The sequence below is a fragment of the Lepisma saccharinum genome, chromosome 1, assembly GCF_977018435.1.
Source record: "Lepisma saccharinum chromosome 1, izLepSacc3.1, whole genome shotgun sequence".
Taxonomy (NCBI): domain Eukaryota; kingdom Metazoa; phylum Arthropoda; class Insecta; order Zygentoma; family Lepismatidae; genus Lepisma; species Lepisma saccharinum.
In genome coordinates, this window is record NC_139229.1 from 172900471 (window position 1) to 172927315 (window position 26845).

General features: G+C 34.8%; 2 protein-coding genes across 6 annotated transcripts in view; one reads left to right on the forward strand and one right to left on the reverse strand.

Annotated features, from left to right (window-relative positions):
• The window catches only part of LOC146004114 (AP-4 complex subunit epsilon-1-like), a 42738-nt gene extending 24870 nt beyond the window's left edge, over window positions 1-17868 (forward strand). For all 4 annotated transcript variants that reach the window (XM_083142795.1, XM_083142782.1, XM_083142788.1 and 1 more), the window contains exons 5-9: window positions 1605-1738; window positions 3619-4211; window positions 10046-10754; window positions 13814-13982; window positions 17356-17868. In XM_083142795.1, the coding sequence (XP_082998921.1) occupies window positions 1605-1738; window positions 3619-4211; window positions 10046-10754; window positions 13814-13982; window positions 17356-17460 (1710 nt within the window). In that variant the 3' untranslated portion in view covers window positions 17461-17868. The remainder of the gene's footprint in view (window positions 1-1604; window positions 1739-3618; window positions 4212-10045; window positions 10755-13813; window positions 13983-17355) is intronic.
• Window positions 17869-19152: 1284 nt separating this feature from the next.
• LOC146004132 (uncharacterized) overlaps window positions 19153-26845 on the reverse strand; it is a 230497-nt gene continuing 222804 nt past the window's right edge. For both annotated transcript variants that reach the window (XM_083142805.1, XM_083142802.1), the window contains exon 8: window positions 19153-26594. In XM_083142805.1, the coding sequence (XP_082998931.1) occupies window positions 26370-26594 (225 nt within the window). In that variant the 3' untranslated portion in view covers window positions 19153-26369. The remainder of the gene's footprint in view (window positions 26595-26845) is intronic.

Sequence of the window (26845 nt, forward strand, 5' to 3'; positions counted from 1 at the left end):
CGCAGCTCAGATTTCAGATGAGAGAACAAAAAATGTCACAGGAGCAGGATCCAGGCCATATGGAGTGTGCAGGACACATTCAATGTTTTGATGGAATTCAGGTAAGCCTCGCCCTGCTCCGCTACCAGATGCTGAAGCTCCCGACACACCTCCACTCTCACCTGCTTCTGTTCAGGTAGCAATCTCGACACCCATTTTGCACATACACGTCTCATGTGCAAGCAATCGTGCAAAATGGTGAGCTCATTGCATTGCCATGGGAAATGTGTAACATGTCTGCCAGTTCATCTATTGTTTTTCGGCGATCTTCCCGAACAATGATGTCAGCTGTGTTAACCATGATCTCGTTCACTGCGGTAGCCGGAGTACCCGGACTGCCTTGCTTTGTGGTCGAAACACAGCCCTCCTTTAACTGTTGAACCACCGAAATGTGGTTGATTGTGGAAGGATATCTTCGCCGCATGCTTCCATGGCGGATTTCTGCAGACGGATGAAAAATTTCAAAGCCACATACTGCTCCTCACGAACACTCCATTTTCCGTATGCGACTTTTGACCATTCGTGTTTTGTTTGTGCAGTGTTGCCAGATACATGTGCATTGCAATTTTTTCTGCTGATTCCACAAGATACGTTCATCTCGTGCAAATTTGTTTCACCGCTGCGTGTTCACTGTGTGATATAAGAAAAAGTCACTCTTTTTTGACTATCCCTCGTACATTAACATTTTTATCAGCTGAGGGGTGTAAGGGGTATCTTCCACGTAGGCGCCCAAAAGTCAACCTCACTTCCACGTAGTGCACCCTGGACTAAAGACTAACGAGGCTCTGGCGACTGGCCCCATGGCCAGTATAATTTTGTTTGTGTTGTCCTGTGTTTTGTCCTTATTTGTGCTGAGTGTTCTTTGCAGCCTCGGCTTTTAACAACAGTCAGAACATTTTAATGTTTTATGATTTTAATTAAGCAACGTTAGAGTTGTTACGTGTAACGGTAAGGGGCTGGACCCCGTATAATGTGACGGGTGCAAAATAGCCTTAGTGCTGACGCACCCAAAAATTTTAAAATCAAATCAAATCAAATCAGCTTTTAACAGAAGTCAGAACATTTTAAACTTTTTAATTATTCAACGTTAGAGTTGTCCTTTGTAATGATAAGGGGCTGGCCCCCGTATAATGTGAGGGGAGCAAAATAGCCTAAGTGCTGACGCTCCCACAATTTTAAAATCAAATTCAAATTCAAATTCCAAGGGGCTATTTACACCCCTTTTTAAGATTTGAGTCAGAATTTTAGATAAGGGGCTATTTCCCCGTATACATAGAAGGGTGCAAAATGGCCTTTAGTGCCGACGCACCCAAACAATTTTTAAATCAATCAATCAATCAATTTTATCAGCTGAGTCCTAATATTTTATAAAATTATGGGAACTGTAAAAATACTCAATGTCAGATGATATGACACACAGGTTTTGTCAGCTTGATTGCCAATAGTTTTACTAACCAGATTTTTCTAAATTGGCTTTAGTTTGAGTACATGTACCAGTAAATTTTACATTGGTAAACATTTCATTTGCTATATCTTTAATGTTCATGTTACCTTTTTCATTGTAGTTGAATCCAAGTGCCTTAAGTAACCTTGTACCTGCGTTGATACATATCGAGAAACAAATAGTTGAGAGAAACTTGCCAGAAGAATATAACTATCATAAAGCTCCTGCCCCATGGATGCAGCTCAACATTCTAAGGTAAATTGTGGCCACTAATATTTACATTCACAATTACACAACATTCTACATATAAATACCCTCTGTAGTTACAATGCAATATTGCTACAGGCCCGTAGCCAGAATTTTATATGGGGAAGGGGGGTGGGGCTCATCCCTAACAAGCAGCTGCCATCTAAAGACGAAAACGTGGAGGGTAAAAGCCCTGCAGATGAATTTCTCAGTACATTACAACTTATTGTCCCTACAAGATGTTCAAACCCTACTAAGGAAGTAAAATTAATTACCATTATGTATGAAATTTGTAGGATTTTGGAGGGGAAGCCCCCCCCCAAGCCCACCCACTGGGTACGTGCCTGTCTGTATCTGTAGATTTGTGTGGAAACTGTATTATTGAACCCTACCATGAATTTGTTTTTGATCACCATGCTGTTAAGGATAAATTAATATTATTAATCATTTAAATATTGATCGATTTTAACTGATTATTGCCAGTTAATAATGTACCATGATATGTACATATCATGTAGTATGATATTGATAGAAAATCAAAATTATTGTGCAATTTCTTGTTTGTTAAATATTCTAAATACATTTCTTCCTCTAAAGGAAAACCATCAGAAATACATCGTCACATTTTGATTAAAAATGTGAACAGATTATGCACAAAACATTTATTTTCTGTCAGGTTGGTAGGTACACTTATTAGTGATAACTAGGGCTGGATTTTGATGACCTTAAAATTGCCAAAAAATGACCTTTAAAAAATGCATTTATGACCTTATACATGCAAGAAAATGCCCTATAAATTTAGAAAAATGACCTAAAAATTCTGAAAGATTTGTAAAACAAATTTATAAACTACCAAGAGAAATTCAAATTACAAATTAACGTTACAGTATCTGTCACATGTTCGTTGCGTATGGTAGTACAAGTAAGAAAGTTCACTTTTTGTCATCTTTTACACTTTTAAGTACTGAGTTGCAGTACACAACGAAAATCATATGCAAATTTTCAAAAGTGAATGATTGTCGGTTTTCAGACAAGAGAGCCTTGTACACGGAAAAATTTCTCTCGACTTCCACAGATGCAAGATGAGCGTACTTGAAGTGAACTTTCAATTCCATAGAGTGCAAATTTCTTCCCTGACAAAATGTCCGATACAGAGCACAAAACTTTGTACCCCTTGATTTTAACAATAATCCATCTGGCGACAATATATTTACTATCACATTGTTTGAGCTGAATTGTTACACAACAGCTTGTGTGAACAATACTGCACAGAATTTCTTTGTTTCTTCAAACACAGTCATTCAGAACTGAGCTGAAGGCAATGAGACGAGAGTCGGGAACCTCTCTCCTTGAAAGGGTTGCATTTGCATGTAAAATGTTCCTTCTTTCACCAAAAATGTAGAAAAATGCATAAAATTACTTTTAAAAGGCCGAAAAATGACAAACGGTTTAAAAAGTTTAAAAAATGACCTTTACTCCAAAAAGGGTCAATAAATGAAAAGAAAATGCCCCAAGAAAGGCATCCCAATTAATTCATTTACGTGTAAAACAAGTATCTATCTACTTATGCAATGTTTCTGCCTTACCAAAAAAAAAAATGCATTTGCATCAAAATCCTAGCCCTAGTGATAACATTTCCATATTGATTTATATTTGATAAATAATGCGGTCACTAGGTAATTATTTGTTCATGGTCAGCTTTAGAAAGCAGTTATCCAGAAAATGCTTATTGTTTGTACGTAAGTTTTGAGTTATATTTGATTTTGGTTTCATTCTTGAATATTCGTTTCCACTAATTTCATAATCCTCTATCATGTAATATTTTTGTATTTATCTATTATTTATTATCTATAATTATTTCTACTGAAATCTTTATTTCTCTTCCACAGGCTGTTCCGCTACTTGTATAAGGCCGATCCGACCGTGAAGAGTGTGATTCCCCTGGTGCAAGAAGTATTGAAGTCGGCAGAAACTTGTGATTATGTAGGCTATGCAATTATATATGAAAGCATCGTAACGCTCGTTACTTTGGATGCATCCGAAGACCACTTATCGCTACTTATGAACTACACACGACATTTCTTGCTAAGCAAGAGCAATAACCTTAAATACACTGGTCTGATTTTGCTTGAGGTGATACTACAGCGTTATCCTGTCCAGATTGCTTCCGAACAGCAAGATATCATCTTAAGTGGGTTGGATCATCCGGATGAGTCCATTAAGAGAAAAACCCTGACTCTGCTCTGCTGCATGGCAAATCCTCAGAATATCGAAGTCATATGCGGAAAGATTTACGATTACATACAAGTGTGTCACAATGAATATTTCCAGAAAGATTTGCTGACGAGAGTCTTGGATCTGATGGAGAAATTGCCTGTGAGGTTTGACTGGTACATGATGATGCTACTGAGGTTGTTGCCAGTAGCAGATCTGAGCCAAAGTAAAATTATACAGAACAAGATCAAATCATCTTTGTCTAAATGTAAGTATATTCATATAATTATGTTATGGTTGTTTTTTCCCTTTTGGTATACTAGTGAAATTCATCATAAAACTGTATCTGCAGATTAAGTTTTCACTGTGCATAGCAGCAGCAGGTAGGGCCTCTCTGATGGTGATGATTAGACCTTGGATTTTTAGGTTCTAAAAAGTGTATTTTTAGGTCCCTAAAATAGGTTCTAAAAATCCTAAAATAGGTTCCAAAATTCCTGAAATAGGTTCTAAAAATCCTAAAATAGGTTCCAAAAACTTAATATGATACAACATTTCTGAAAAATACTGATTAGCTATTTAAGAACAAAATTTCAAAAGAACCTGTAAGGAATTTTAATAGGCATATACCGGGTGGGGCACCTAAAAGTACCATCAAAATATTTCGTGAACAACAATAAATATTGAAAAATTGCTTTTGCATATATGTAGGTATGAGAGGGGCTCGTGGAATTAGTGGACACAATACGTTCAACTACGTAAGGAAATATGGTTTTCAACACAAACTTAATTTTTTTAAATGGAAACCCCATTTTATTTTTAGCTCATTTGAAATTATGGAAAAATTCATTGAGAATGGCGTTTGTTACATTGTAATGCGTCAAGTAGTTCTCAAGTAATTGTAACGTGAAGTTGACGCTTGAAACAAACATTCTCACAAGTTGATTCGTATGTCGTAACATACATATCACCCTTTTGACCCCATTTGGGTATCGTAACAAACATGTTACTCTTCTGCAAACTATGTGTTGTGCTTAGGAAAGTTATTATGTTCCAACACCTGCAGGTTACAATAAAATGTGTAGTTTATACATGAGTAAGCTTTGACAAATTTCTAAAAGGTTCTGATACATCTTTCGGAATTAACAAATATTTGTTAATTAAAAAGTATACATTTAAACATTCCGCCATCAGTTACATACATAAATGTTAGTACATTAACGTCTTTCTAATTTTTAATTGACGTTCATTCATTTACGTTATAATTTTTAGTACATCGGAACAATCAACTTTTCTCGTTTGGTCATGACAAATCTAAGTTTTCAAGTATTAAACTTTGCACTTTATACATTTTTCGTTTCTTTCTTTCAAATTGATTTATCAAATTTATCAAATAAAGCAAGGACTTAACAAAGTACAATACACTGATTAACCAGACATTTGTGATAGTGTATTTACGTCAGAACTGTTACTGAGAAAATAGTATTTTCAAACTCTGAAAAGGTCAAGATGATACTTATCTATGGCGAGTGTAGGAAAATGAACCACAAGTGTGTGGGCTGTATGCATGACAGTATTTACGCTCGGCTCTGCCGACAGGCATAGTGGGGATGTGCATTCATGCTCAACTTCATGTTACAATTATTTGAGAACTACTTGACATTTTACAATGTAACAAAAGCCATTCTTAACCTCTTAAATCCCAGCCTGTAGATAGAGAGCAGAATCCCATGACCATGTTACGCAGAGAGCATTAGGCAACACCTAGCGATAGTGTAAATCATCTATCATATTAGTTGCTAATTCCATAATTTTTGTATTCAAATGATTAGATTTGTTATTGTGATTGATTTGGTGGTCCACTTTGTACTCAGTAAGGCTAATCGGGACTGGACCTACAGTTTAAAGTGCGATCCGAACCACTGTGCCATGTGCCTCCACCAGGTATTGAACCCGGGACCCCTTGATTACAAGGCGACGACGCTGCCACTGCACCATCGGGGAGGCCCTCAAATGATTAGAATTAATATTATTCAGTACCCCATCAGACACACGTAAAGGGGTGTTGCAAACAAGGAAACACAAGAAAGAATGTGAAAATCCAAACTATATTGAGAAAACTGTCAATATCGGATGATCCGATTTAGTATACTCCATGTCGGCTCTCTTGTTAGTCCATGCACACAAGTATTTTACAACATGCGAAAAAAATGCTTCAATACATTTGCCAGGTGTTGACAGTTCTTCAGCCACGACGGCAAGATGAAAATCATAGTCATTTCAAACTTATAACATGGATTCTCATGTGCATCACTGAAAGGATAGTTCACATATGTCCAGTCTCTGACAGACTTTGCCTCATCTTCCACATCGGATATATCTGAATATTCAGACTCACTACAATCACTCTCCTCTTCTTCCAGAACATAATCCAACAAACTACAGAACTACTATCCTCCTCCTCCATATTTATCTGTTTTTTTTTTTTTTACAAAATATGCAACAAAACAAAAAAACACAGGTCTCCTCAATAGCACGGTTACCTACTTTCAGCAACAGATGGCGTAACGAGTGTGCTTTGCTCATTGCTTGCGACAGTCACGTGCTCAAATGACGTCACAGCAACACGTAGACTTCGGTCCTTCCCGACCAGAGGCATCCCTTTCGGCCAATAGTACCAGCTACGTACGGGCCGTACGTAGTGGTAGGAGGGCATGCAGGCTCGACTACGTACGGGCTGTGCATATTGGTAGTCAAGAGGTTAATGAATTTTTCCGTACTTTCAAATGAGCTAAAATGGGGTTTCCATTTAAAAAATCTAAGTTCGTTTTAAAAATCATATTTCCTTACGTACTTGAACGTATTGTGTCCACTAATTTCATGAGCCCCTCTCATACATATATATCTGCGAAAACAGTTTTGCAATATTTATTGTTGTTCACGAAATATTTTCGGTGGTACTTTTAGGTGCCCCACCTGGTATATAACAACTAAATTTTAATTTGTTTGCATCACTTTCAAATTATCCACAAATTATTGTAATATTATACTTGTGTTGTTAGCAAAAGTCACTTGTTGATATGAAAAATTAATTACGTATGTATAATGTTTTGCACACTATCAGGGTAGCTACTCACTTGGAAGTTGGAGTACCTTGAATTATGCGTGAATTATTGGTTCTGCGAATTATGCGTGAATTTTGATAAAACGTGAAAGAAAGGTTCCAATTGTTTTCTCCGTAGACGTCAAAAATTGCAACTTTTATTAAGGGGACAGTTTACTTTCTCTGAGTAGACAAGACTTAGCCTTAAGAGTCCATAATGCATGTTCAAAAAGTAGGAGGGTACTGCCCATCCAATAGCCGCCACTGTTTGCAGGTAACAGTGCCTTCAGACAGTTTGTTTTGTAGCTTTGAAAAACATCAGAGACTTGGAGGGAGGGAAATCGAACTTTTTCACTTCAAGTTATTACTTAATAACTCAAAGTGCAAATGTGACGCTGGCAGTTCTTTGAAGTCTAAGAGAAGCTGTGAAATGCTCCCAATCAGTGAAATGTTAATTGCCAACATACTTTTAAGTAATAATAGAAGTAAAAATGTCTTATTGTTATTGTCCATAATTTATTGATTGAATCTTACCATAGGTATAAATGTAAATGAAAATAACTTATATTTAACAGTTTTGTACTATGCATGATAAAACTTTCAATGTGTCACAAGAGCCACATATTCATGGTGAATAAAACTACAAGATTTCAGTACAAAAAACTGGACACATTTTTGGATCAAAAGCGATATAAATAATGGCATTTCGGTGTTGAAATGGTGAATAAAACCCTAAATTTTATTTAAAAACTACATTTATTACACAAAAGAAACATTTCCCTTCTAATAGTATATCTATGTAATTATCAGAGTAATAAGTTTATTCCTGTGTAAAGGGGCCCATTTTTTTTCTCAAATATTTACAGCAGAATTAATAAATTTTATGTGATTTGCTTAACTCCCAGGATAATTCAAATTTCAGAAAATGTTTCATCTGTAAATAAATTTAAAAAAAATCATGTTTAAGACTTTATTTTGCAGTTCATTTCGCATCATTTCGTGACAAAACATGTTAGGAAAATGCACAACACCTTTCAAAAACATGAAAAATGAACATTACAGTGCATTATTTCACATTTTGTGTTTTTGTCAAAAACAAAATATGCATGCCTCTATGTGTCACCATGAATATACATGTACTCGACTCAACATGCTGAGCTGCATGTTGAACAATGAACTCGATATCTTCTTTCTGAGTTTTCTACTCATAGTTGTAAGTATTGGTCTCTGCATGGACATTCCATTTTAAGTGTCCCTTTATCAATTTAATGTAATCACCATTTCATCTTCATCCTCATTAGCCCAAGGTGGCAGAAAATCAACATCAAATAATTATTTAATTCATTAATAATTAATACTGTTTGTAAGTTTTTTTTAATATATATATATCATGGAGAGTGCAACAGGTAATTGTTGAGGAACAAGCCCTCGGGTGCATATTTATTTTATCAAAACTTTTTTGTCTGAAATCCTTGCCTTTTATTGAGTAAATTGCTTAACATGCATTTTTTATCTAAGACAAAATTTACACAGTCACATACATTAAGGATTTATTCTACACTCCTCACAAAAGGTTTTGAATATTGTTACATTAGACAATAGGTGACAGACACCTCCTTGGAATGCAACAACACATGGTATCTGTGTGGTGGACGTTCTCATCTTTTCGCTAAAATATGCCACCATGCCTATCAACTATTGCGTAATATAATATTATTCCAAACTTGTTGTGCCTAATATAACAGTATTCCAAACTTTTTGTGAGGAGTGTATATTGGATCAGCATACTATTGATTAACAGTTAAGGAAGATTCTCATGCACTAAAACTTCTGAAACAAGCATTATGTAAATGTGTGTCATAATGAAGGAAGAAAAAATGACAACTCTTGAAATACAAACATTATATGCGAGTCATTTCAAGAAGTTTTGTACATGGTGGGTTTTTTTTACAAAAAGGATCAGAGTACCTCTGTTGTTAATTCATCTGATTGCTCAGGTCACCAGATCAGAAATATCCTGAATTCATTCCCACAGAGTGATTTCTTCAGTGTTTGGAACAAGCCAAAGTTTGGTGGGCTTGTGTCAGGACTGGATGGTGCATGGGGAATAAGTTTCCATCCATACTCTTCCAGAATGTCTCTTACTATGCAGGCAGCACACAACTTCACATTATGTTGCAAAATGAGGAGACCCTGACCTCATTTTTTCCCATTCCAATGTAAAATTATCAGAACAGGAAAAGGTTACGTGCACACAGTGTTCCAAATAAAGAGGATCTCAACTGACGTGAAAATCGAATCAATTCATGCATGTACAGTGTTCTAGACTTTGAAATTGCCCTTGTATGTCACACACCCTTATCTCTGTCTGCATCGGCATTAACTTATGTTTAAAGCATATGCTTTTATCATGATGGAGGAAAGAGCCAATTTATGCATAAATCCAGCCCTTATTCAACAGTATGAGTAATTTTTACGGTTAAAATAATGTTATCGATTTCAGTATTTTTTAAATTTATATTCTGACTACCTCAGGTAAACACAAATAGTGCTTATGAAAAGGAAAACTTCACAAGTTTTTTAGGAAAATTACAGTTTCACAATTACAAACATTACAGATGTTAATCATGCACATCAGTTGTAACACGGCACAAGCCAGGAATCAAATTCCTGATGACTGCTCTGATGGTAGTAAAGCTACTTGCAAAAACTGGCTATGACAATTTTTGCAGAAACTTGTGTATCAACTTGATGTGTGCAATGTTATATGTGGAGCGCACATTTAAAGTTTCTAATGTTTATAATTTTGTAAGTTTTGTATGAATGCTGTAACTTTGTAATTTTACTAAACTTGTTGAGCTTTCATCAGCACTAATTGTGTTTACCAGTATTCATTAATTATTGATAAAAAAAAATATTGAAATCAGAAAGTCATTTTTATTAATCCTGTATACTCTTATCATTAGTTGAATATTTCTAATTTTTTAAACCATTGGTTGCAGGTGGTTGTGATGGAACAGCAGACAGCTCTTCCAGAATAATTAAAATGATTCAAATTTTAAGAAAGTTCTCTGGGACCAAAACAGTGTCAACATCTATTTTGGAATTATATGTGTGGGTGACTAGTCGTTTCTTTCCGCTAGAGAAGGACAGAAGTGCAGAGGATATTATCACAGATTTGATCGAACTTGGAAGAAAGGTCATGAAAAACAACAAAGACATGCCAACCGTTATCTGCGAGCTCATGGTGTCAATTATAATTGCTTTATCTGTGATAGCCGAAAAAAGTTGCAGTGTTCCATGTTGCCTTAAAGAGTTCTTATTCGAAACCTTAGCCACGAAGAATATTTATATAATGGACAAAAGCAACGAAGTGCTGAGGATGTTAGATTTTGTAGACTCACTAAGGTGCAGCATGAGGGAGAATCAGGATATCGATAGATTGGACTTCACTCTTTCATTTCTGGATGGCTACGTTGCTAAAAGTTTGGAAGGAAGTGGGAGACCTTATGTACCGTTGGTGGGAGGTTTAGCTTTAAGTCTTTCTGCAAGCTCATCTAGTGCAAAAGCTTCAGGCCATCAACTTCAACTTAACTTGCAGCCGTACGGACAGCTGCTGGAAAGTCCTAGTCGAAGTTCAAGCCATGGTTCAATAGGATTCCACAGCGAATCAGTCAGCTCTGGTGATTCATTTTCATGGTCTCTGAGAAGGTGAGTATTCTCCTCTAATTCTCTTCATACCAGTTCGTATCAAATAATTATGGAATATGAGAACCATAGTAGTCTACTTGGTAGGGCATCTGACTTTCATGTGTGAGACAGGTTTGGATGTCTGATCTCAGATGGGAATTTTTCAGACAATGTCCCCTTCACAGAGTGACTGGGGCTCACCCAGTCTTTAATTGTGGAGGACAAAGGTAGCCAGAGCATGGTGCTAATCATCTCCAACTAACGCCAATATCAAGAATGTGTGGAGCTTCCATTCTCCTCTGCGTACCTCATGTGTAGGGGATCACTTCACTTTTTTTTTTAAAAAAAAGAAAATGTAATATAATTCTCAAAACAAGGGTGTAGAAACAAGATGATTTCACAAAAAAAAAAAAATGTCAAATAATGAAATATTCTGTCCTTGAGGAACCTAATCAAATACTAACCTTGGCCAAGATAATTTGCCCCTAGTTAATCAGAAAATTAAAATTTGTAAAATTGGCTTGTCCACCTAGTAGAGTAGGAGGAGCATAAATAAATTAAACCAAACATGATTTTCATAAATTGTTTACAAGTAATCCATAAAAATGCAAAATAGATATTAGGGGCCTACTAGGATGGCAAGATGAAAATAACAATAACAAGTTTACTTATCAATAAGTTAAATTATTCATTTGGTAAACAAGAGATATAAATATGGAGAAACTAGTACTCACTTTATCCGCGAAACTGTTTTTTCTTCTTTGTTCTATTAATTTCAGTGGCCACTGCCACCATCCTCGTTGGAACTTGCTGTACTGTTGCTTGGTGCATAGTACAGTACAGCGAGTTCCAACGCACTGAAATTAATAGAACAAAGAAGAAAAAACAGTTTCGCAGATGAAGTGAGTACTAGTTTCTCCATATTTATATACTACCGTGTCTCTTTTCCCAATTATGAAAGAGATATAAGAAAACAAACAAATATATATTTGAATTTACAAAAAGTCACTTTAAAAGGATAGCTTAGCCTAAAATTACATTTAATTTGGATTCAACAATTGATAAAAACATAAAATTTTTTCATCCGTGGACCGATATGTCCACTGAGGGGACTTCCACGCAAGGGACAAAATGTTTTCTTTTTCTGTGTTACTTCTTGGAAATTCAAGTTAGGCAGACAGAAATTTGTAGATGAGTTCTGTACATAATGTTTATAACTCAAAGTGATTAATGAATGGTTTGCAAAAGTTTGCATTTCGAGAAGTTTGTCCAGGGAGAGGAAATGTGATCTCAACAAAGTTGGAATATTTGAACTTAATACCACAAATCTCACATAAAAGGCAATTCAAGCACCAGTGCCCATTCCCTCCAGTTTCCTGATGTTGAGTGAATCTGTGGATTTTTATAGGAGCTTTTTAACAGTGTCCATGGAGTGGAACTTTACCCGGAACATTATATTTTTTTACATTTTACTCAACTAAGATATTTTTAAAATTATTTTTTGATGTTCTTATTAGGTTCTAAGGTGATTATGAAATTAATTACAATATATTAAAACTTAACGTGTATAAATGAAAGGATGTTAAAATAGTCCATATCCATAAATTTTGAATGCAGACAGTCCATGGAGGGGAAATTTTTCTCATTCTTTGTAAAATTCTGAAGAGAGGAAATTTTTTTCTGAAAAGAATAAGGCTGATGAATCTTGTAACTAGTAATTAAATTAACTCCCACTGGAAAAAAATTGTAAATATTTTTAAAACAGTTTTTTTGACTGCCAGACAAGATTTCTACTCCCCCTTTTTTTAGAACGACCCATCAGGATTAATAGTTCTAAAGTTGAAATTAAAAGTTTTATAAACGTGAAATGTGTTTTCTTGCCATATTTTTAGTTGCGAAACTATGGTAAGCATGAGAATTTTAGTTAATTGCCGAATAAACCCATACTGCTTCAGTTTTGTGGTCTTAACGTCATTTGAATTCTTCAAAATTCTGAAACTTTAATTGTGCACAACCATATTCGATGAAAATGTACTTCAGTAAAGTATAACAGTTGGGCTGAAAAGTTTGTAGGCTGACTCATAGATGGCGTTACTAGAATTAAATCCATGTGATTTTTACTTAGTACTAACCTTCAAAAGATACGTGTATAAATTTCACAGCTGCCGGATAATTAGTTCATGAGATATAGGATTGTGAGTGAAGCAGCTTTTGTTATTGTGAAAAAAATGGAGAAAAAAGAATTTCGTGTGTTAATAAAGCATTGCTTTTTGGCGAAAAAAAATACTGTTGAAGCCAAGGCTTGGCTTGATAAACATTATTCGGACTCTGCACCAGGAAAATCAACCGTTGAGAAGTGGTTTGCTAAATTTAAACGAGGCGAAATGAGCATCGAAGATGATGCACGCAGTGGACGCCCCAAAGAGGCTGTTACCGACGAAAACATCAAAAAAGTCCACAAAATAATTTTAAATGATCGTAAAGTGAAGTTGATCGAGATAGCTGAGATTATTACATAGCGTTGTTGGAGCGTTTAAAGGATGAAATCACGAAAAAACGGCCCCATTTGAAGAAGAAAATAGTGCTGTTTCATCAAGACAATGCACCGTGTCACAAATCAATGAAAACGATGGCAAAATTATATGAATTAGACTACGAATTGTTTCCCCATCCACCATATTCTCCAGATCTGGCCCCCAGTGACTTTTTCCTGTTTGCAGACCTTAAAAGAATGCTCGCTGGAAAGAAATTTAGCACTGATGAAGAGGTAATCGCCGAAACTGAGGCCTATTTTGAGGCTAAAGAGAAATCGTATTATAAAAATGGCATCGAAAAATTGTATGACCGCTATAATCGTTGTATCGCCCTCAAAGGCAACTATATTGAATAATAAAATCGAATTTTGTCAAAAAAATATTTTTTACTATGTTAGCCTACGAACTTTTCAGCCCAACTGTTACATATAACAATAACCACGTAAATGAATTGAGAATAATCTCCTGCATGCCCTAGTAGCTGTGTCAGATAAAATGCACATAGCTAGTCTCTGCTGGAAGATAAGAAAACTTTTCTTTTTGCAGTGAGATAGGACTGAGTAGACCAGTTCCGAAGCTGTGGAGTAAAGATGGCCGTGCAAAGGAACACCTGTCAGAATTGGTCAAGCAGAGTTCAAGTGAGTCAGCTGCTGAAGGGGAGAAGCCATTGCATGAAACCCTTGCCAGTGCTTTGTTTGGTGGGTCGGAGGAACAGGTATTTTTTTATTTGTTAATTATTTTCTTTTAACTAGAGATGAGACTTGCTAATCAGTACTCCATCAGTTTCACCCAATATAACCATATCAGTATATTGGTAAAATCACTAATAATTGTACCAACCCAATATATCCATAAATAGCCTATAAGTTAGTGCAAAATTTTGTAACAATTTTTACTCTGAACATCCCTTCTTTTAAGCATATCCATTTTAGTCCCCTGGATAAAGATCTGAATGAATTACTTAGGTTCTTCATGTAACACATGGTTTGTTGGAATATTGTTTATTGGTTAATTGTAGGGATCTGCCGAAGCCGATTACAGATGTATGAAAATCTGTGGAAATTGACATATCGACATTGGCAAAAATTCGATATTTAAACAGGTACAGATAATACTAGAGTTTTACCTTCTAATGAGTTTCATATTTTAATTTTGTAAGATTTATTGAAAATTAGGTTATGATTCTTCATCATTGTAGAGTTTTTGTAATAAAATTATTGCAAACTCTCATTCAGAGGATCAACCTACCTCAAAGTCAGAAATGAAACAATACATTGCTGAATCGACTATTCCACATGACCAGGATCCGCTGTTGTATTGGAAATTTAAAAATGAGTATCCAAACCTGAAGCAAATGTTGAGAAAATACTTGGGCATACACGCTCCATCAGTATTCAGTGTTGCTGGACAGATTTGCGATAAGAGAAGAAGTAGGTTACTTCCAGAAGTGCTTCCAAAACTCATGTTTCTGAAGTTTAATCTGCCAGCATTAAATTTACAACATTAAGAACAGGAATTCATTTTGCATTTCAAAGAACTGCTTGTGTACTTATGTTAAATCTCTTGAGAATCTATGTTGCTTTTAAAGGTTCACGTAACCACTTCTTTTAGATGCAAATGTACATTTGCATCTCGTGAGAATATACAGGGTGACTGGTAATTAGATGTATTCCCTGAAAGGGGTTAAAGTAGAGACAATTTGCAATAAATTTGACCATATGATACCCCGTCCGAAAATTAGTAGTTTTCGAGATAATCGAGTTTCAATTGTTTTTTTAAAAAATGACAATTTTCCACATAAAAAGATGAATTGAGAAAAAACTGCTCATTGTATGGAACTTATTTCAGCATTTTCTGATAGCTAACAAATAAGTGGTTCATTGAAAAAAAAAAGTTTTCCCAAATAACAATCACATATAAGTAACGGGTGGGTCTAAACTTACAAGTGATGATAAAAAAATGCACTCTTAGTTTACTTGGCAACGTATTAATAACAAAAATGGTATGACACGAAGCGTACAAATTACGTAAATTACTTCCTTGTGACATCTGCTATTCAACAAGGTACAAATGTTGCTAACATACACATTTGTGTAGAAGAAATAATACTTCATTCATCTTCATGTGAATGGAATCAATGAGCAATACAATTAAACAACATTACATGTCTTGCTCAAAGTGGGCACCTCTGTTAAGAATGCAGGCACACAGGTTTTTATGGACATTTGTTCTCTTAACTCGTGATGTGATGGTGTCCTTGATGTGTTGACCAGCTGTTAAGATCCTCTCCCTGAGCTCTTCTTGTGAGTTTACAGGTGTCTTGCCATGTGGCTCCAAATGTAAAAGTCGCAAGGTGGCAAATTGGGGTATCGAGTTGGCCAGGGAATCGGACTGCCTCGGCCAATCCATTTCTTTGGGTAATTTTCATCCAGCCACTGTCGTACGCCTAGGCAGAAGTATGGATGGGAGTAATCAACAATCATTTCATCGAGCCATTTTTCCTGCCCAAAATCTTAAATGGCATCACTTATGAACATTTTTTGAGGAACGGGATGGCAATGTTGTTGGAGGATGTGCCTCTAGCTACAAGACGTTACATGATTTATCATCATGATGACTGCCCAGCTCGATCCCCCTATCGATTTGACGCCTTGCGACTTTTACATTTGGAGCCACATGACAAGACACAGGTAAACTCACAAGAAGAGCTCAGGGAGAGGATCTTAACAGCTGGTCAACACATCAAGGACACCATCACATCACGAGTTAAGAGAACAAATGTCCGTAAAAACCTGTGTGCCTGCATTCGTAACAGAGGTGCCCACTTTGAGCAAGACATGTAATGTTGTTTAATTGTATTGTTCATTGATTTCATTCACATGAAGATGAATGAAGTATTATTTCTTGTACACAAATGTGTATGTTAGCAACATTTGTACCTTGTTGAATAGCAGATGTCACAAGGAAGTAATTTACGTAATTTGTACGCTTCGTGTCATACCATTTTTGTTATTAATACGTTGCCAAGTAAACTAAGAGTGCATTTTTTTATCATCACTTGTAAGTTTAGACCCACCCGTTACTTATATGTGATTGTTATTTGGGAAAACTTTTTTTTTTCAATGAACCACTTATTTGTTAGCTATCAGAAAATGCTGAAATAAGTTCCATACTATGAGCAGTTTTTTCTCAATTCATGTTTTTATGTGGAAAATTGTCATTTTTTAAAAAAACAATTGAAACTCGATTATCTCGAAAACTACTAATTTTCGGACGGGGTATCATATGGTCAAATTTATTGCAAATTGTCTCTACTTTAACCCCTTTCAGGGAATACATCTAATTACCAATCACCCTGTATATACATATGATATGCAATAGAAACGTACATAGCAAATTTTTTTTTGTAGTTCTGAAAATAATATCCTATTTCTGTTGAATAATTTTATGTATCTGAATCGATTAAATATCAGCATCAGTTCCAAAAATTATCAGTTTGTACATCAGCATCTGTAAATTTTCAACTTCGTCACATCCCTAGTTAATTAATTTTGTTTAATTTATGAGGATTGGTAATGAAATTGATGAAGGGACACTCACAAATAACACTCATGCCGCAGGCCAGCATTTGAACTTGAGACCCCCTGGTATCGTAGCATGCTGTACTAGCCACTCCACCATGAAGGTTGGCATTTGATTATTGTCATTGGTATATTTGTATTGATACTTTGTCAGTATTGGCAAAAATTTCATGTTTGTGCATCCATGATTTAAACTTTTACTTGGTCAACAAGCACTTATTGGGTTTTTTATAACCTCCTTGGTGGTGGTTGAGTAAATTCAGTGGTTAAGCCAATCTTTCCACCAAGGTAGAAACAAAATTAATATCGTGTGCCTTGGTTACTAGGTGCACAAGTACATCAGCTCAGTTTCACTACTGAAGGTTCTAGGTTCAAGTCCCAACCTATGCATGTTGGGTTTGTTTTTCATCATGCTTCATTCATTTAATGTGTCATGATTTCTAAAGAGATAGAAGAAGGAAATAAGAATATATTTTTTTAATTCTTAATATTGTTCTTCCTCCACAGAGTGATCAAAGTTCAAGTACTCAAGATTCATTCCTCATTACCGATCCCTTAGGAAAACTGCTAGAAGAGGACATATCAAAATTTTCAAAAGAAAGTAGGAGGTGACTAATAATTAATTAGAAACTGCACAATTGTATCACATTGTAATCTTATGAGCAACTCAGGATCTTTCACGTGAAGGTATATTTGTTATTACCAAGAGAATTTATAGAGTTGTATGTGTTTTACAATGTTTGTAGAAATGTTACAAGGATGTTTATAAAATGCAGAAATTGTGAAGTAAATTTCTATTTTTAAGGTAACTTTTTATGTTCTGAGTAATATTGTTGCATACTGAATGTTTGTTACTAGTCTTTAAAGGTATTCAGCCACTCTGAAGCAAAACGTTTTACAGTCTTAACCTACTTTGTTTTTAATAATTCAATGTTCTTATTAAACCTGTACAGTTTTAGAAATGGTTGTTATAGAATTTGTTATTTAACAAATACTGAAGTAAAAATGCTAACAATATCATTCTTGTCATTTTATTTACAGAATTAACACAATAGCCATGATGGATACTGTAGAATTAGTTGTAGGTTAGGCACACAGGAGATGTACTACGTAGAAATTTTCATAAAAAAATGCAGGCTCGACCGGGACTCGAACCCAGGTCTATGGCATACCGTGTCATTGCTCTAACCACTGAGATACCGTGCCGGCCTGGCCTAGCCTGATTTTTCGCTGTCGCTGTTTTACCTGCGTGGAATTGTCTCTGCCAGTGCTACCGCAACGGGATCTGTTGCCTTTGAAACACAGTAGACTTTGATGTTGCCTGGTTCCTCCCAGCATAGAGATGTTAATAATTGTAGATTAAGCACACACAGGAATTAGTGTTTTTCATTGTCTTTTCAAACAACAAAACAGTTTGTTTTAATTACTGATATACTATGGTACACAGGTTGAATACATACAAAGTCTTTTTAATTCTTGGAAGGATACAGTTGCAATATCAGCATAAATAATAATTTTATATGAATATTAAAATACGATAAATTTATAAAATATTTAACATATTTGTCTTTAATCAAACTAAAAATAAATGTCTGATGAAGGGATTGTGTGTTCTCCTGAAACATCGCATTGAAAAACTGTGTTTTTATACTTGTAATAACCGTAAACTACAAGAGAAGAAAAATAATTATCATGGCAGTAAAAAACTTCTTACGTCACGTGCCGGTTGTTAAAAACAACAAAAAACACTCAAAACAGCACGATAAGAAACACTTAAGGGTTCTTCCAAGCTTTCGATTCCATCTCTGAATCATCATCAGGACTGGTCGAGAGATACGAAAGGTGTTTATAAAGTGTTTTTTATCGTGCTGTTTGTGTGTTTTTGTTGTTTTTAACAAGTTAATTATCATGACTTTAACGTAGCCATTGAACTATTGTGGGGAACTGCTGTGGTCCAGTTGTAAGGAGTCTGACTGCCATGTGGCACGCCTGGGTCTGATTTCTGGAGTTGCCGATTCCAGGTGGGAATTCTTCCAGCAATGTTCCCAGATGGAGCATCTCATGTTTACCCAGCTTCTAACAAATGTGTACCTGGGATCAACCCTGGGGAGTAAAAGCAGATTGAGCATGATACTGATCATATCACTTCCACAAATAGCTGAGATCATGAATGTGTTAGTCTCTACCTCCATATTCATCTCATATGCCTTCATGACATGTTGCAATGTACAGGGGATAGTTTTATCTCTATTGAACTATGCTAATTGATCAAAGAAAACATGCAAATTAGAACTCCTATTTGATGTTCAATTAATTGTATATTAGAAAAGATTTTTTTTCCATGTTACATACGCATTTTATTTCACAGGTACTTGCATAGAAAAACAAGTCAATATCTGGCAGACTTTACATAGAAACATTGACAGTAACAAAGCAAAATATATTTTTTAACAGTAATCAAAAAATACACTCATTACATTTAGTGCATAACAGGTCTCTTGTGCAAAATTTACAAAGCATTGTCAATTAATTAGCAAAAGATAAACCTTGTTTACACCAATAACTGGACAATAAATGTATGTTGTATAGTTAATAAAAACATGATTTTTAAATCTTTTGTAACTTTTACAATTTTTTTACAGTTGGATTGGTTTGTACATATATATGACGTCACTTCATGAGCTTCAAAAAAAAGTTTTTAAATGTACAATATGTTTGTTTACTACCTTTATGTGACTTATTAAATTACTTTGTGCTCTTTATGAAATTTTGCTTGTTAATTATGTTAGGATTGTAGACCATTTGGAAAAATATGCTATATTTTATTTTGGACATAGTGTTATGAGAGGTTTAAAGCACCCACCGTTTTTGAGGCACACAGCACCATGCAGTTGACAAATGATATACTGTATACTACCGATTATTTAAATTTTGCAACTGTTATTTCTAATGAATTAACAAAAATGAATCCACATCTACTGTTTTTTGCCATTGTATTTTTTCATCAAAAAGGATCTGATAGTATAGTACATAGTATAGTAACAAGTGAGCAACTAACACATCGTTTTTTTGAAATTAGGTGTAGGAAACCAATATGCAATGTAACCACGATTTACATAACTTGTTTTCACTGTTGATATTCTATAAGACAAATTAGCTGTTAAAAAAACCCTTTTTTTTGTTAAATAATTTTTCACGTGGAGTTTTTCATATTACTGCATTTAGAGATTAATTTACTAACAGAAATAACTACTCATTAATAGCACGTTTGTTTACTGTATGCAATATTTCTGAAATATACCTGTTCCATTTTTCCATAGAGCTTTAAAGTTTTTCTATCTACACACTTTACACTTTTTTTCACTTTGTGATTTTTCCCTTAAGACTATAGTGAACTGTTAACAGAAAAAATAACCTTCATTCTTTTGTTTAAATTAATATTTTCTGCAACATGTTTTTCACCTGTAACTAAAGTTGACAAGTTAGTTCATTCAAACCCATGTAATCAGAAGCACTTCCACGTTGTGTTATAAAGTTGTAAAGTACATTTGGTTGCAATACTGAAATACCCACGACTACATTGAATTCAGTGTTGATGTACCATCTTAGTCCTATACAATTTGTGTACTATCTTCTAATGGATTGATATTGTAGCAGCTGTTTTTAGGGACTTTGATTATTCATAATTAAAATAATGCTGTACCAATTGGATAATTATGATCCCTTTTTTAACCATGTTCTTGTATTCTTAAATGATTTTGTGTGTGTTGTGAATTTTATTCCAAATTACACATACAGTCATAAGAAAATGCACATTTTAGAGAACTTTTCCAAGAGGTTGCATTCATATTTCAATAAAAAATTAATTGAATAATTGCAGTTTAGAACCATATTAGTTACTCTTATCCTATTTAGTTTTGCTTGATTACCAGTCTCTGCAAAATTTGCTTTTTCAAATGATTTTGTAGTATTTTTAGCTTTTGTACAGCATTCAGATATGACGTGAAGCAAAATATGGTGAATTTAACTGTTTTATTGGTTATCATAAAACTATTTTTAAGAAATGATAGACTAATTTTATGAAAAGTAATATTGAAAGATCAAGGTCCCTAGTTATTAATTATAGTATATTTCATGTTGGTATTTTTATATCAATATTATAAAAATCATATTAGCCATTTCTATAAAAATAAACTTGCTGATAAAACTAAGTACTCGACTAGATCTATACTGTGTAACAGTACCTAAGTTTTTTGTAACTATAGCAATTAGACAATAATTATGCTCTATCTCATGATAGTCTTATTGTAGTTCCACACAAGCAACCATCTTACACCATATGTTAATATGTACATAAAAATACAACCCTTGTTAGAAAAGTTGCAAGGTGGAAAAGAAAGTGTGTGGCTTGATATCCGGATGTTGAGTTTGAAACTGGACGTTGGAGTTTTTGCAACTGACTCGTGAGGTTTTTTTCAAAATAGGGTGCCTATTCATCTGGAATTCCTACAACATATTTTTGCTGGTATGTGTGCATTGTATAGTTGTTTCTGCTGTAGTTTACGGCTGTTACAAGGATAAAATCAAGTTTTTGTTGTCTGATGAAGGGAGTGTGTGTTATCCCAAAATGTCACAACAAAAACTGTGTTTTTATGTTTGTTACATCCGTAAACTATAGGAGAAATAATTCTTACAACTTGACAGGGACAGGATATGAGGAGACTGTTATATAAACCATATGCATGTTCTATGAACTCAATACTTTTACATTGCACCAAATTTTACAGGTTGATATGGGAAAGAGGAAGGTCCATTTCCAACTGTTCCTGTCACATGATAATGACAGGACACACACCACTCTTGTAGTTAAAGAATTTCTTGCTCAGCACCAAATAATAGCACACCCATACTGACCTGACCTGTCACCTTGATGCTCGTTTCTGTACTGCAGCAGAAACAAAAAAGATAGGCTACATAGCAGCATTTCGGAAAAACCAAATGGCAGATATGAATGAGGGTTGATGAGTATGCTGGAAGAAACTTTCTCCAGCTACAAAGGTCATCCCGAAATTAATGCCTCTTCTGATGTAAAAAAGTTTATGTGAAGGATGAACAATTGGAAAGCTCGTGTGAAAACAGATACACATGTTGGTTACCTACTAAGGCTTTTCAAAATACTGTCCGTTTCTTTTGATACATTCCTGCCACCGTTCAATCCAATGCCGAAATTTGCACTGGTAAAAGGTTGTTTTTTGACTCATGCATTCACAGTGAATTTAATATCTTCCACGTCCTGGAAATGCTGTTCACGCGAAGGTTGTTTTTGAGATGGGCAAACAAATGTAAGTCTGATGGGAATAAATCAGGACTGTAAGGGGGTTGGGACATTACTGACCACCCCATTGTGGCAATGGCCTGTGACAACCCTCTGTATTACAGCTCTCTTGTTTTTCTCTGCTATTCATGTTGTTTATTTAGTTACCTGTGTGCATTAGTAACATATCGCATTATATTTGTGTGTGTGTGAAGTTTAATTGAAGGGCTCGGGTGTAAAACATGGTGACATTTTGGTCATTTCAGAGTTCATTAAGAAAAAAGGTTATTAGAAGCTATAATGTAGATAAATTGTTTTTGTGTTGTGCTTATCAACTTCAGAAGGCTTCACTGAGTACAATGCAAATTGTATGACATGGCAATTTCACTCAAAAATTGACGGATGGCAAATTTTACTTTGTAAATCAAAAGTGACCAAAATGTCATTTACCATGTTTTACACCCGAGCTCTTCAATTGCAATCCGATAGCAATGTGAGGAGTTCTTAAGTGGAGCAATTAATTTCGAGATGACCTTTGTACTTCTGAAGTGTCTTGGCAGTGTAAATGACTATGTTGAAAGAGACCAGGATCATTACATCTTAGTTTCTATAGCAACAGCCCTGGACCTCTTCTAACAAGGTTGTATTACTGGAGAGAATGGCCATGTCTTAATTATCTGTGCTCCTATTAACATGATATGCTTACATACTTTTTTTTTTTAGATATGTACACACGTGATGCATATAATACTAAAAATTGTGCACTCATTCCAACACCTATGCAGCATACTGTAATATATGTACACAATGATATACAAGTTGTGAATAGAATCTATAGTTACAGCTTATATTATTATTTTACAGTATATATAATTCTTATAAACTCAACGGTTCATAGAATTATTTTGAACGGCAATAACATTGTCATAATTTGTGTGTGTGTGTACTCAAATATTTTGGCTATAATATATTTTTACATTCTCAGGAACTTCTTTTCAACATTTACTAGTTGTCATATTCTACATTACAGCATTGCCAGTTTCATTTGTAATTTTTGTAATTCAGGTTATTGCCTTTATATACTGTAATGTACAGGCATTCACTCACTCACCCATGTGCACTCTCTCTCTCTCACACACACACACTAATGAACTTATAAGTTTTAACTGTCACTTTTTTGGTAAGTATTTAAGGACAATTTATGAAACGTGTCGTTAACTGAACGTTGAACATTTTCAGTGAATGACCAATGTGTCCGAAATTATTTTTTCTGTTCATGATACCAGCAGACATTACTAACACATTCTTTGTAATTTATTTAGAGTTTTTTTTAGTTTAGTGAATTTTAATTGCAGTAGCTGTTAGTGATGATGATGATGAAGATACTATAATAAATATATACATTTTTCTAACAATATTATAGTATTAGGTAACTTGTACAGTTTTTAATCAGCACTAAATTATGTGATTAAATCACCTTGGTGGCTGATCACATTGTATGCCTATTCCTTTGTGTGTGGCACTTCATCAATTTCATCAAATCATCCTCATCCTCACAATTTGCCAAACGAGGCAAAGTTATTTTGCATATATTCATGGCATTGGCATACCATCTAAAAATGTATACCACGGAATATTTTTTTCCTTTAAAAGTAACGTGCCTGTGCTCCTCATTGTTCTGTTTTTTTTTCCTCCAATATGAACGTGGATGTCCAGAAGAGGGGCTTTATCCTCTCCCTGGAAGATGAATGTTAACCTAAAATTATATATTTCATACATATAATTTCACCTCAATGACAGTAATTTATGTTAATTATTACAAGGATGTTGCAGGAACATGTTAACTTCAAAGTGAAGGAGTGTTTTTTGAGGGGTCATTACTATTAAGGGGCAATTGCTTGTTTGCCCCACTGCAAAAAATACCTTGCTTGCTCCTCCCTGGATAAATCCTGTGGACGTCCATGGATATAAATCAAAATAATATTTGCTACTATTGTATAGAACCAACATTATTATTTTAAATAAAATAATTGTTTCAATTTTCTTTTTCAATGTGAACTTTATGCTGAATATATGTTCCAAAAGATCTGATGCAGTGCTCATTGTAATGGTATTTTGTATTTTATTTTTGTGCTTTCATTTTTGTTTTCAGTTTTGCAATGACATTTCACTGTTTTTTCTTGTTTTACTATACTAATTTGTCATTTCACCCTCACAAACATTATTCTCCATGGCAGTGTTTTCGTTAGCATTCCTGATAGGGACAAAAGAGGAAAATCAATCCATTCAGTAAAAAGGTAAAGCTAGGAGAAATGTTACAGGTCTGAATTTGAGTAGAGCGGGTGCAACATCTCGTGAAGAACTATGACCTCATTACTGATAGAAACTTCAGTTTAATTCACGTGACAATTCAAACTGTCATTCACATGTAATTTCCATTTTTCTGTTTGTCTCATAGAATATTGAACTTTCAGGAAAATTTTATATATTTTCAAAAGGAATGCTTGTCTACTATACAAATCCAAACCAGCACTTCTGTATTAGTTCTTTGTGTGGATTAATGTTCCATAGTGTATTGAGTCACTATATTTTAAAATGCTAGTTGATTGTCCATACCACCACAGCTTCTATTAATAAGTTACATATTTATTATGCACCTTCCATGTTTGATAACATGTAAAGTCGCACATTTCAGCGTTTTTACAAATGCTACTCTTTTGCCTATTTTATGGATATTACTTGATTAAGTCTCATACGTCTTGACTGCATTATAATATTTTTTTTCTTTTCAATCACAGACAGCACATATCTCTATTTCTCATTCTTACAAAATTAAATTTTCTTTATTATTGTTTACGATTAAAAAAAATCATATCAAAACTTGCAGTATGTGGAAATGCTTTTATAGAAAAGATATATTGAGTACTTTATATGTGACCTACATTTTTCACATGATGAAATTTCTTTTGATGTTATTGTACTGTTATTGTTATTCAACTGTCAATCTTCAACAGCAGATTAGATGTTTAATAGAACACCATAGTTATTATTAGTCCTTTTTTACACAATGCATATGATTTTTTTTTATTGAAATATACTTCAGCACTTGTCTGAAATTGGCTGGTATAGTGATTAAATAAATACAATTATTTTGGAAACAATTTAGGTGATATGTCGGCATATTGATATAAATTCTGTAGCGCATTAGCCCTTACAGGGCCAAGGCATGATCAGTGAACCGGACCCCTCACCATTCAGTTACCTCTGTTTTCTGGTTTTGTAGACTGGGGGCCTCCCACTTGTAAGGGTGCTTCCTAGTCATCCTCACAATGCTGAATGAACACTAATATTTCTAAGCTTTCACTGGTGACTGAACCCAGGACTATCTACACCAGAGGCAAGAGCAATATGGTTTGAAACATATGTAAACATTCCAATTTTTGTAAAAATGTTGATATGCTAGATCATCATGCACCTTCATTGTTGCATTGATCCCACAGAAGTAGGAATATATATATAATGTATAGCTACAATCATGACTGTAGTTACTATAGTAGAATCACAGGCCAAAGTGCTTGCACAGACCCAAGACTCCTGTGCATCCTCCTCCCACGTGGAGGGGAGGGGCTGAATGTAGCATGGTTCTTTATGGCCTGAGTTGAACCGATGGAGGGAAAGGTGTGTGAAGGATTTTGTCTGAATATTCTTTTCCTTGTAGTCGCTCTATACATACAATTTTGGAATTAGTTGAAAGACTCATTGTATATCAACATCACATGTTTATACCACCATTCTGCCTTGAACTGTTTCTGAAACAGTGAGGCATAGAAACTTCAGCTTTATCTGACTTGAAGTATTGTGCCTTAGGAAGAAGGAAATGAATCAGACTCCCAGCTTCTTCTTAGATAGGATCTGCTGATTTTGGCAGTATCATTATACCAGATAGGACTGGATGAAGAAAACCAATATCATATTTGAACTTCACTTGTACAGATGAGCACCACTTGAACCATGTACCAAAATGCTCTGTATTGGTACATGTAATATTCATCACATCAAGACTTGCAGTATTGTGATGTTATGTTCTGTGCTGCAGTCAGCAGTCTTGCACACAGACGAAAAACCTTGCACTTCATATAAAACCTTGTACTTTATCTGCACGTGGATTGCCGCTGTCTGTCTTTTGGTCAGCACCATTTTGGCTGTGTCAGACAATCACCGACCGTCTGTTGCTCTTCTTGTCTGGACTGTACTGTTCCAGGTCCTCTGGGGCAGAGTTTAGGGCACTGTAGTCAACAGGGAATGAGCAATGAACTTTTTGAGGACTGCAAACACCAAAAATAAATTGCCCAGGTCCATGTGGGTGGCGGCCCAACAGAAAATTTGCAAAACACAAGCGATACGTAGAGTATGTCAATTGACAGTCTCCACTCTGAAAAAAACAGAAAAAGAATATCTTATGTTCTAACAAATGCAGTTAGAATATTGTCACTTTTTCATACGATTTTGCTGTTCGTACTTCTTAATGTTACTGCATGTACATGGAAGAATGTGTACAGTATATATTGAATGTACCATGAAAAGATATTCAAGATTCAATGGCATAAAATAAAATAAAAATAGTTTGCATCCCAGTTGGGAATAAATTGAGCTTTTTAAAACTATGTGAATAATTTGTAAATT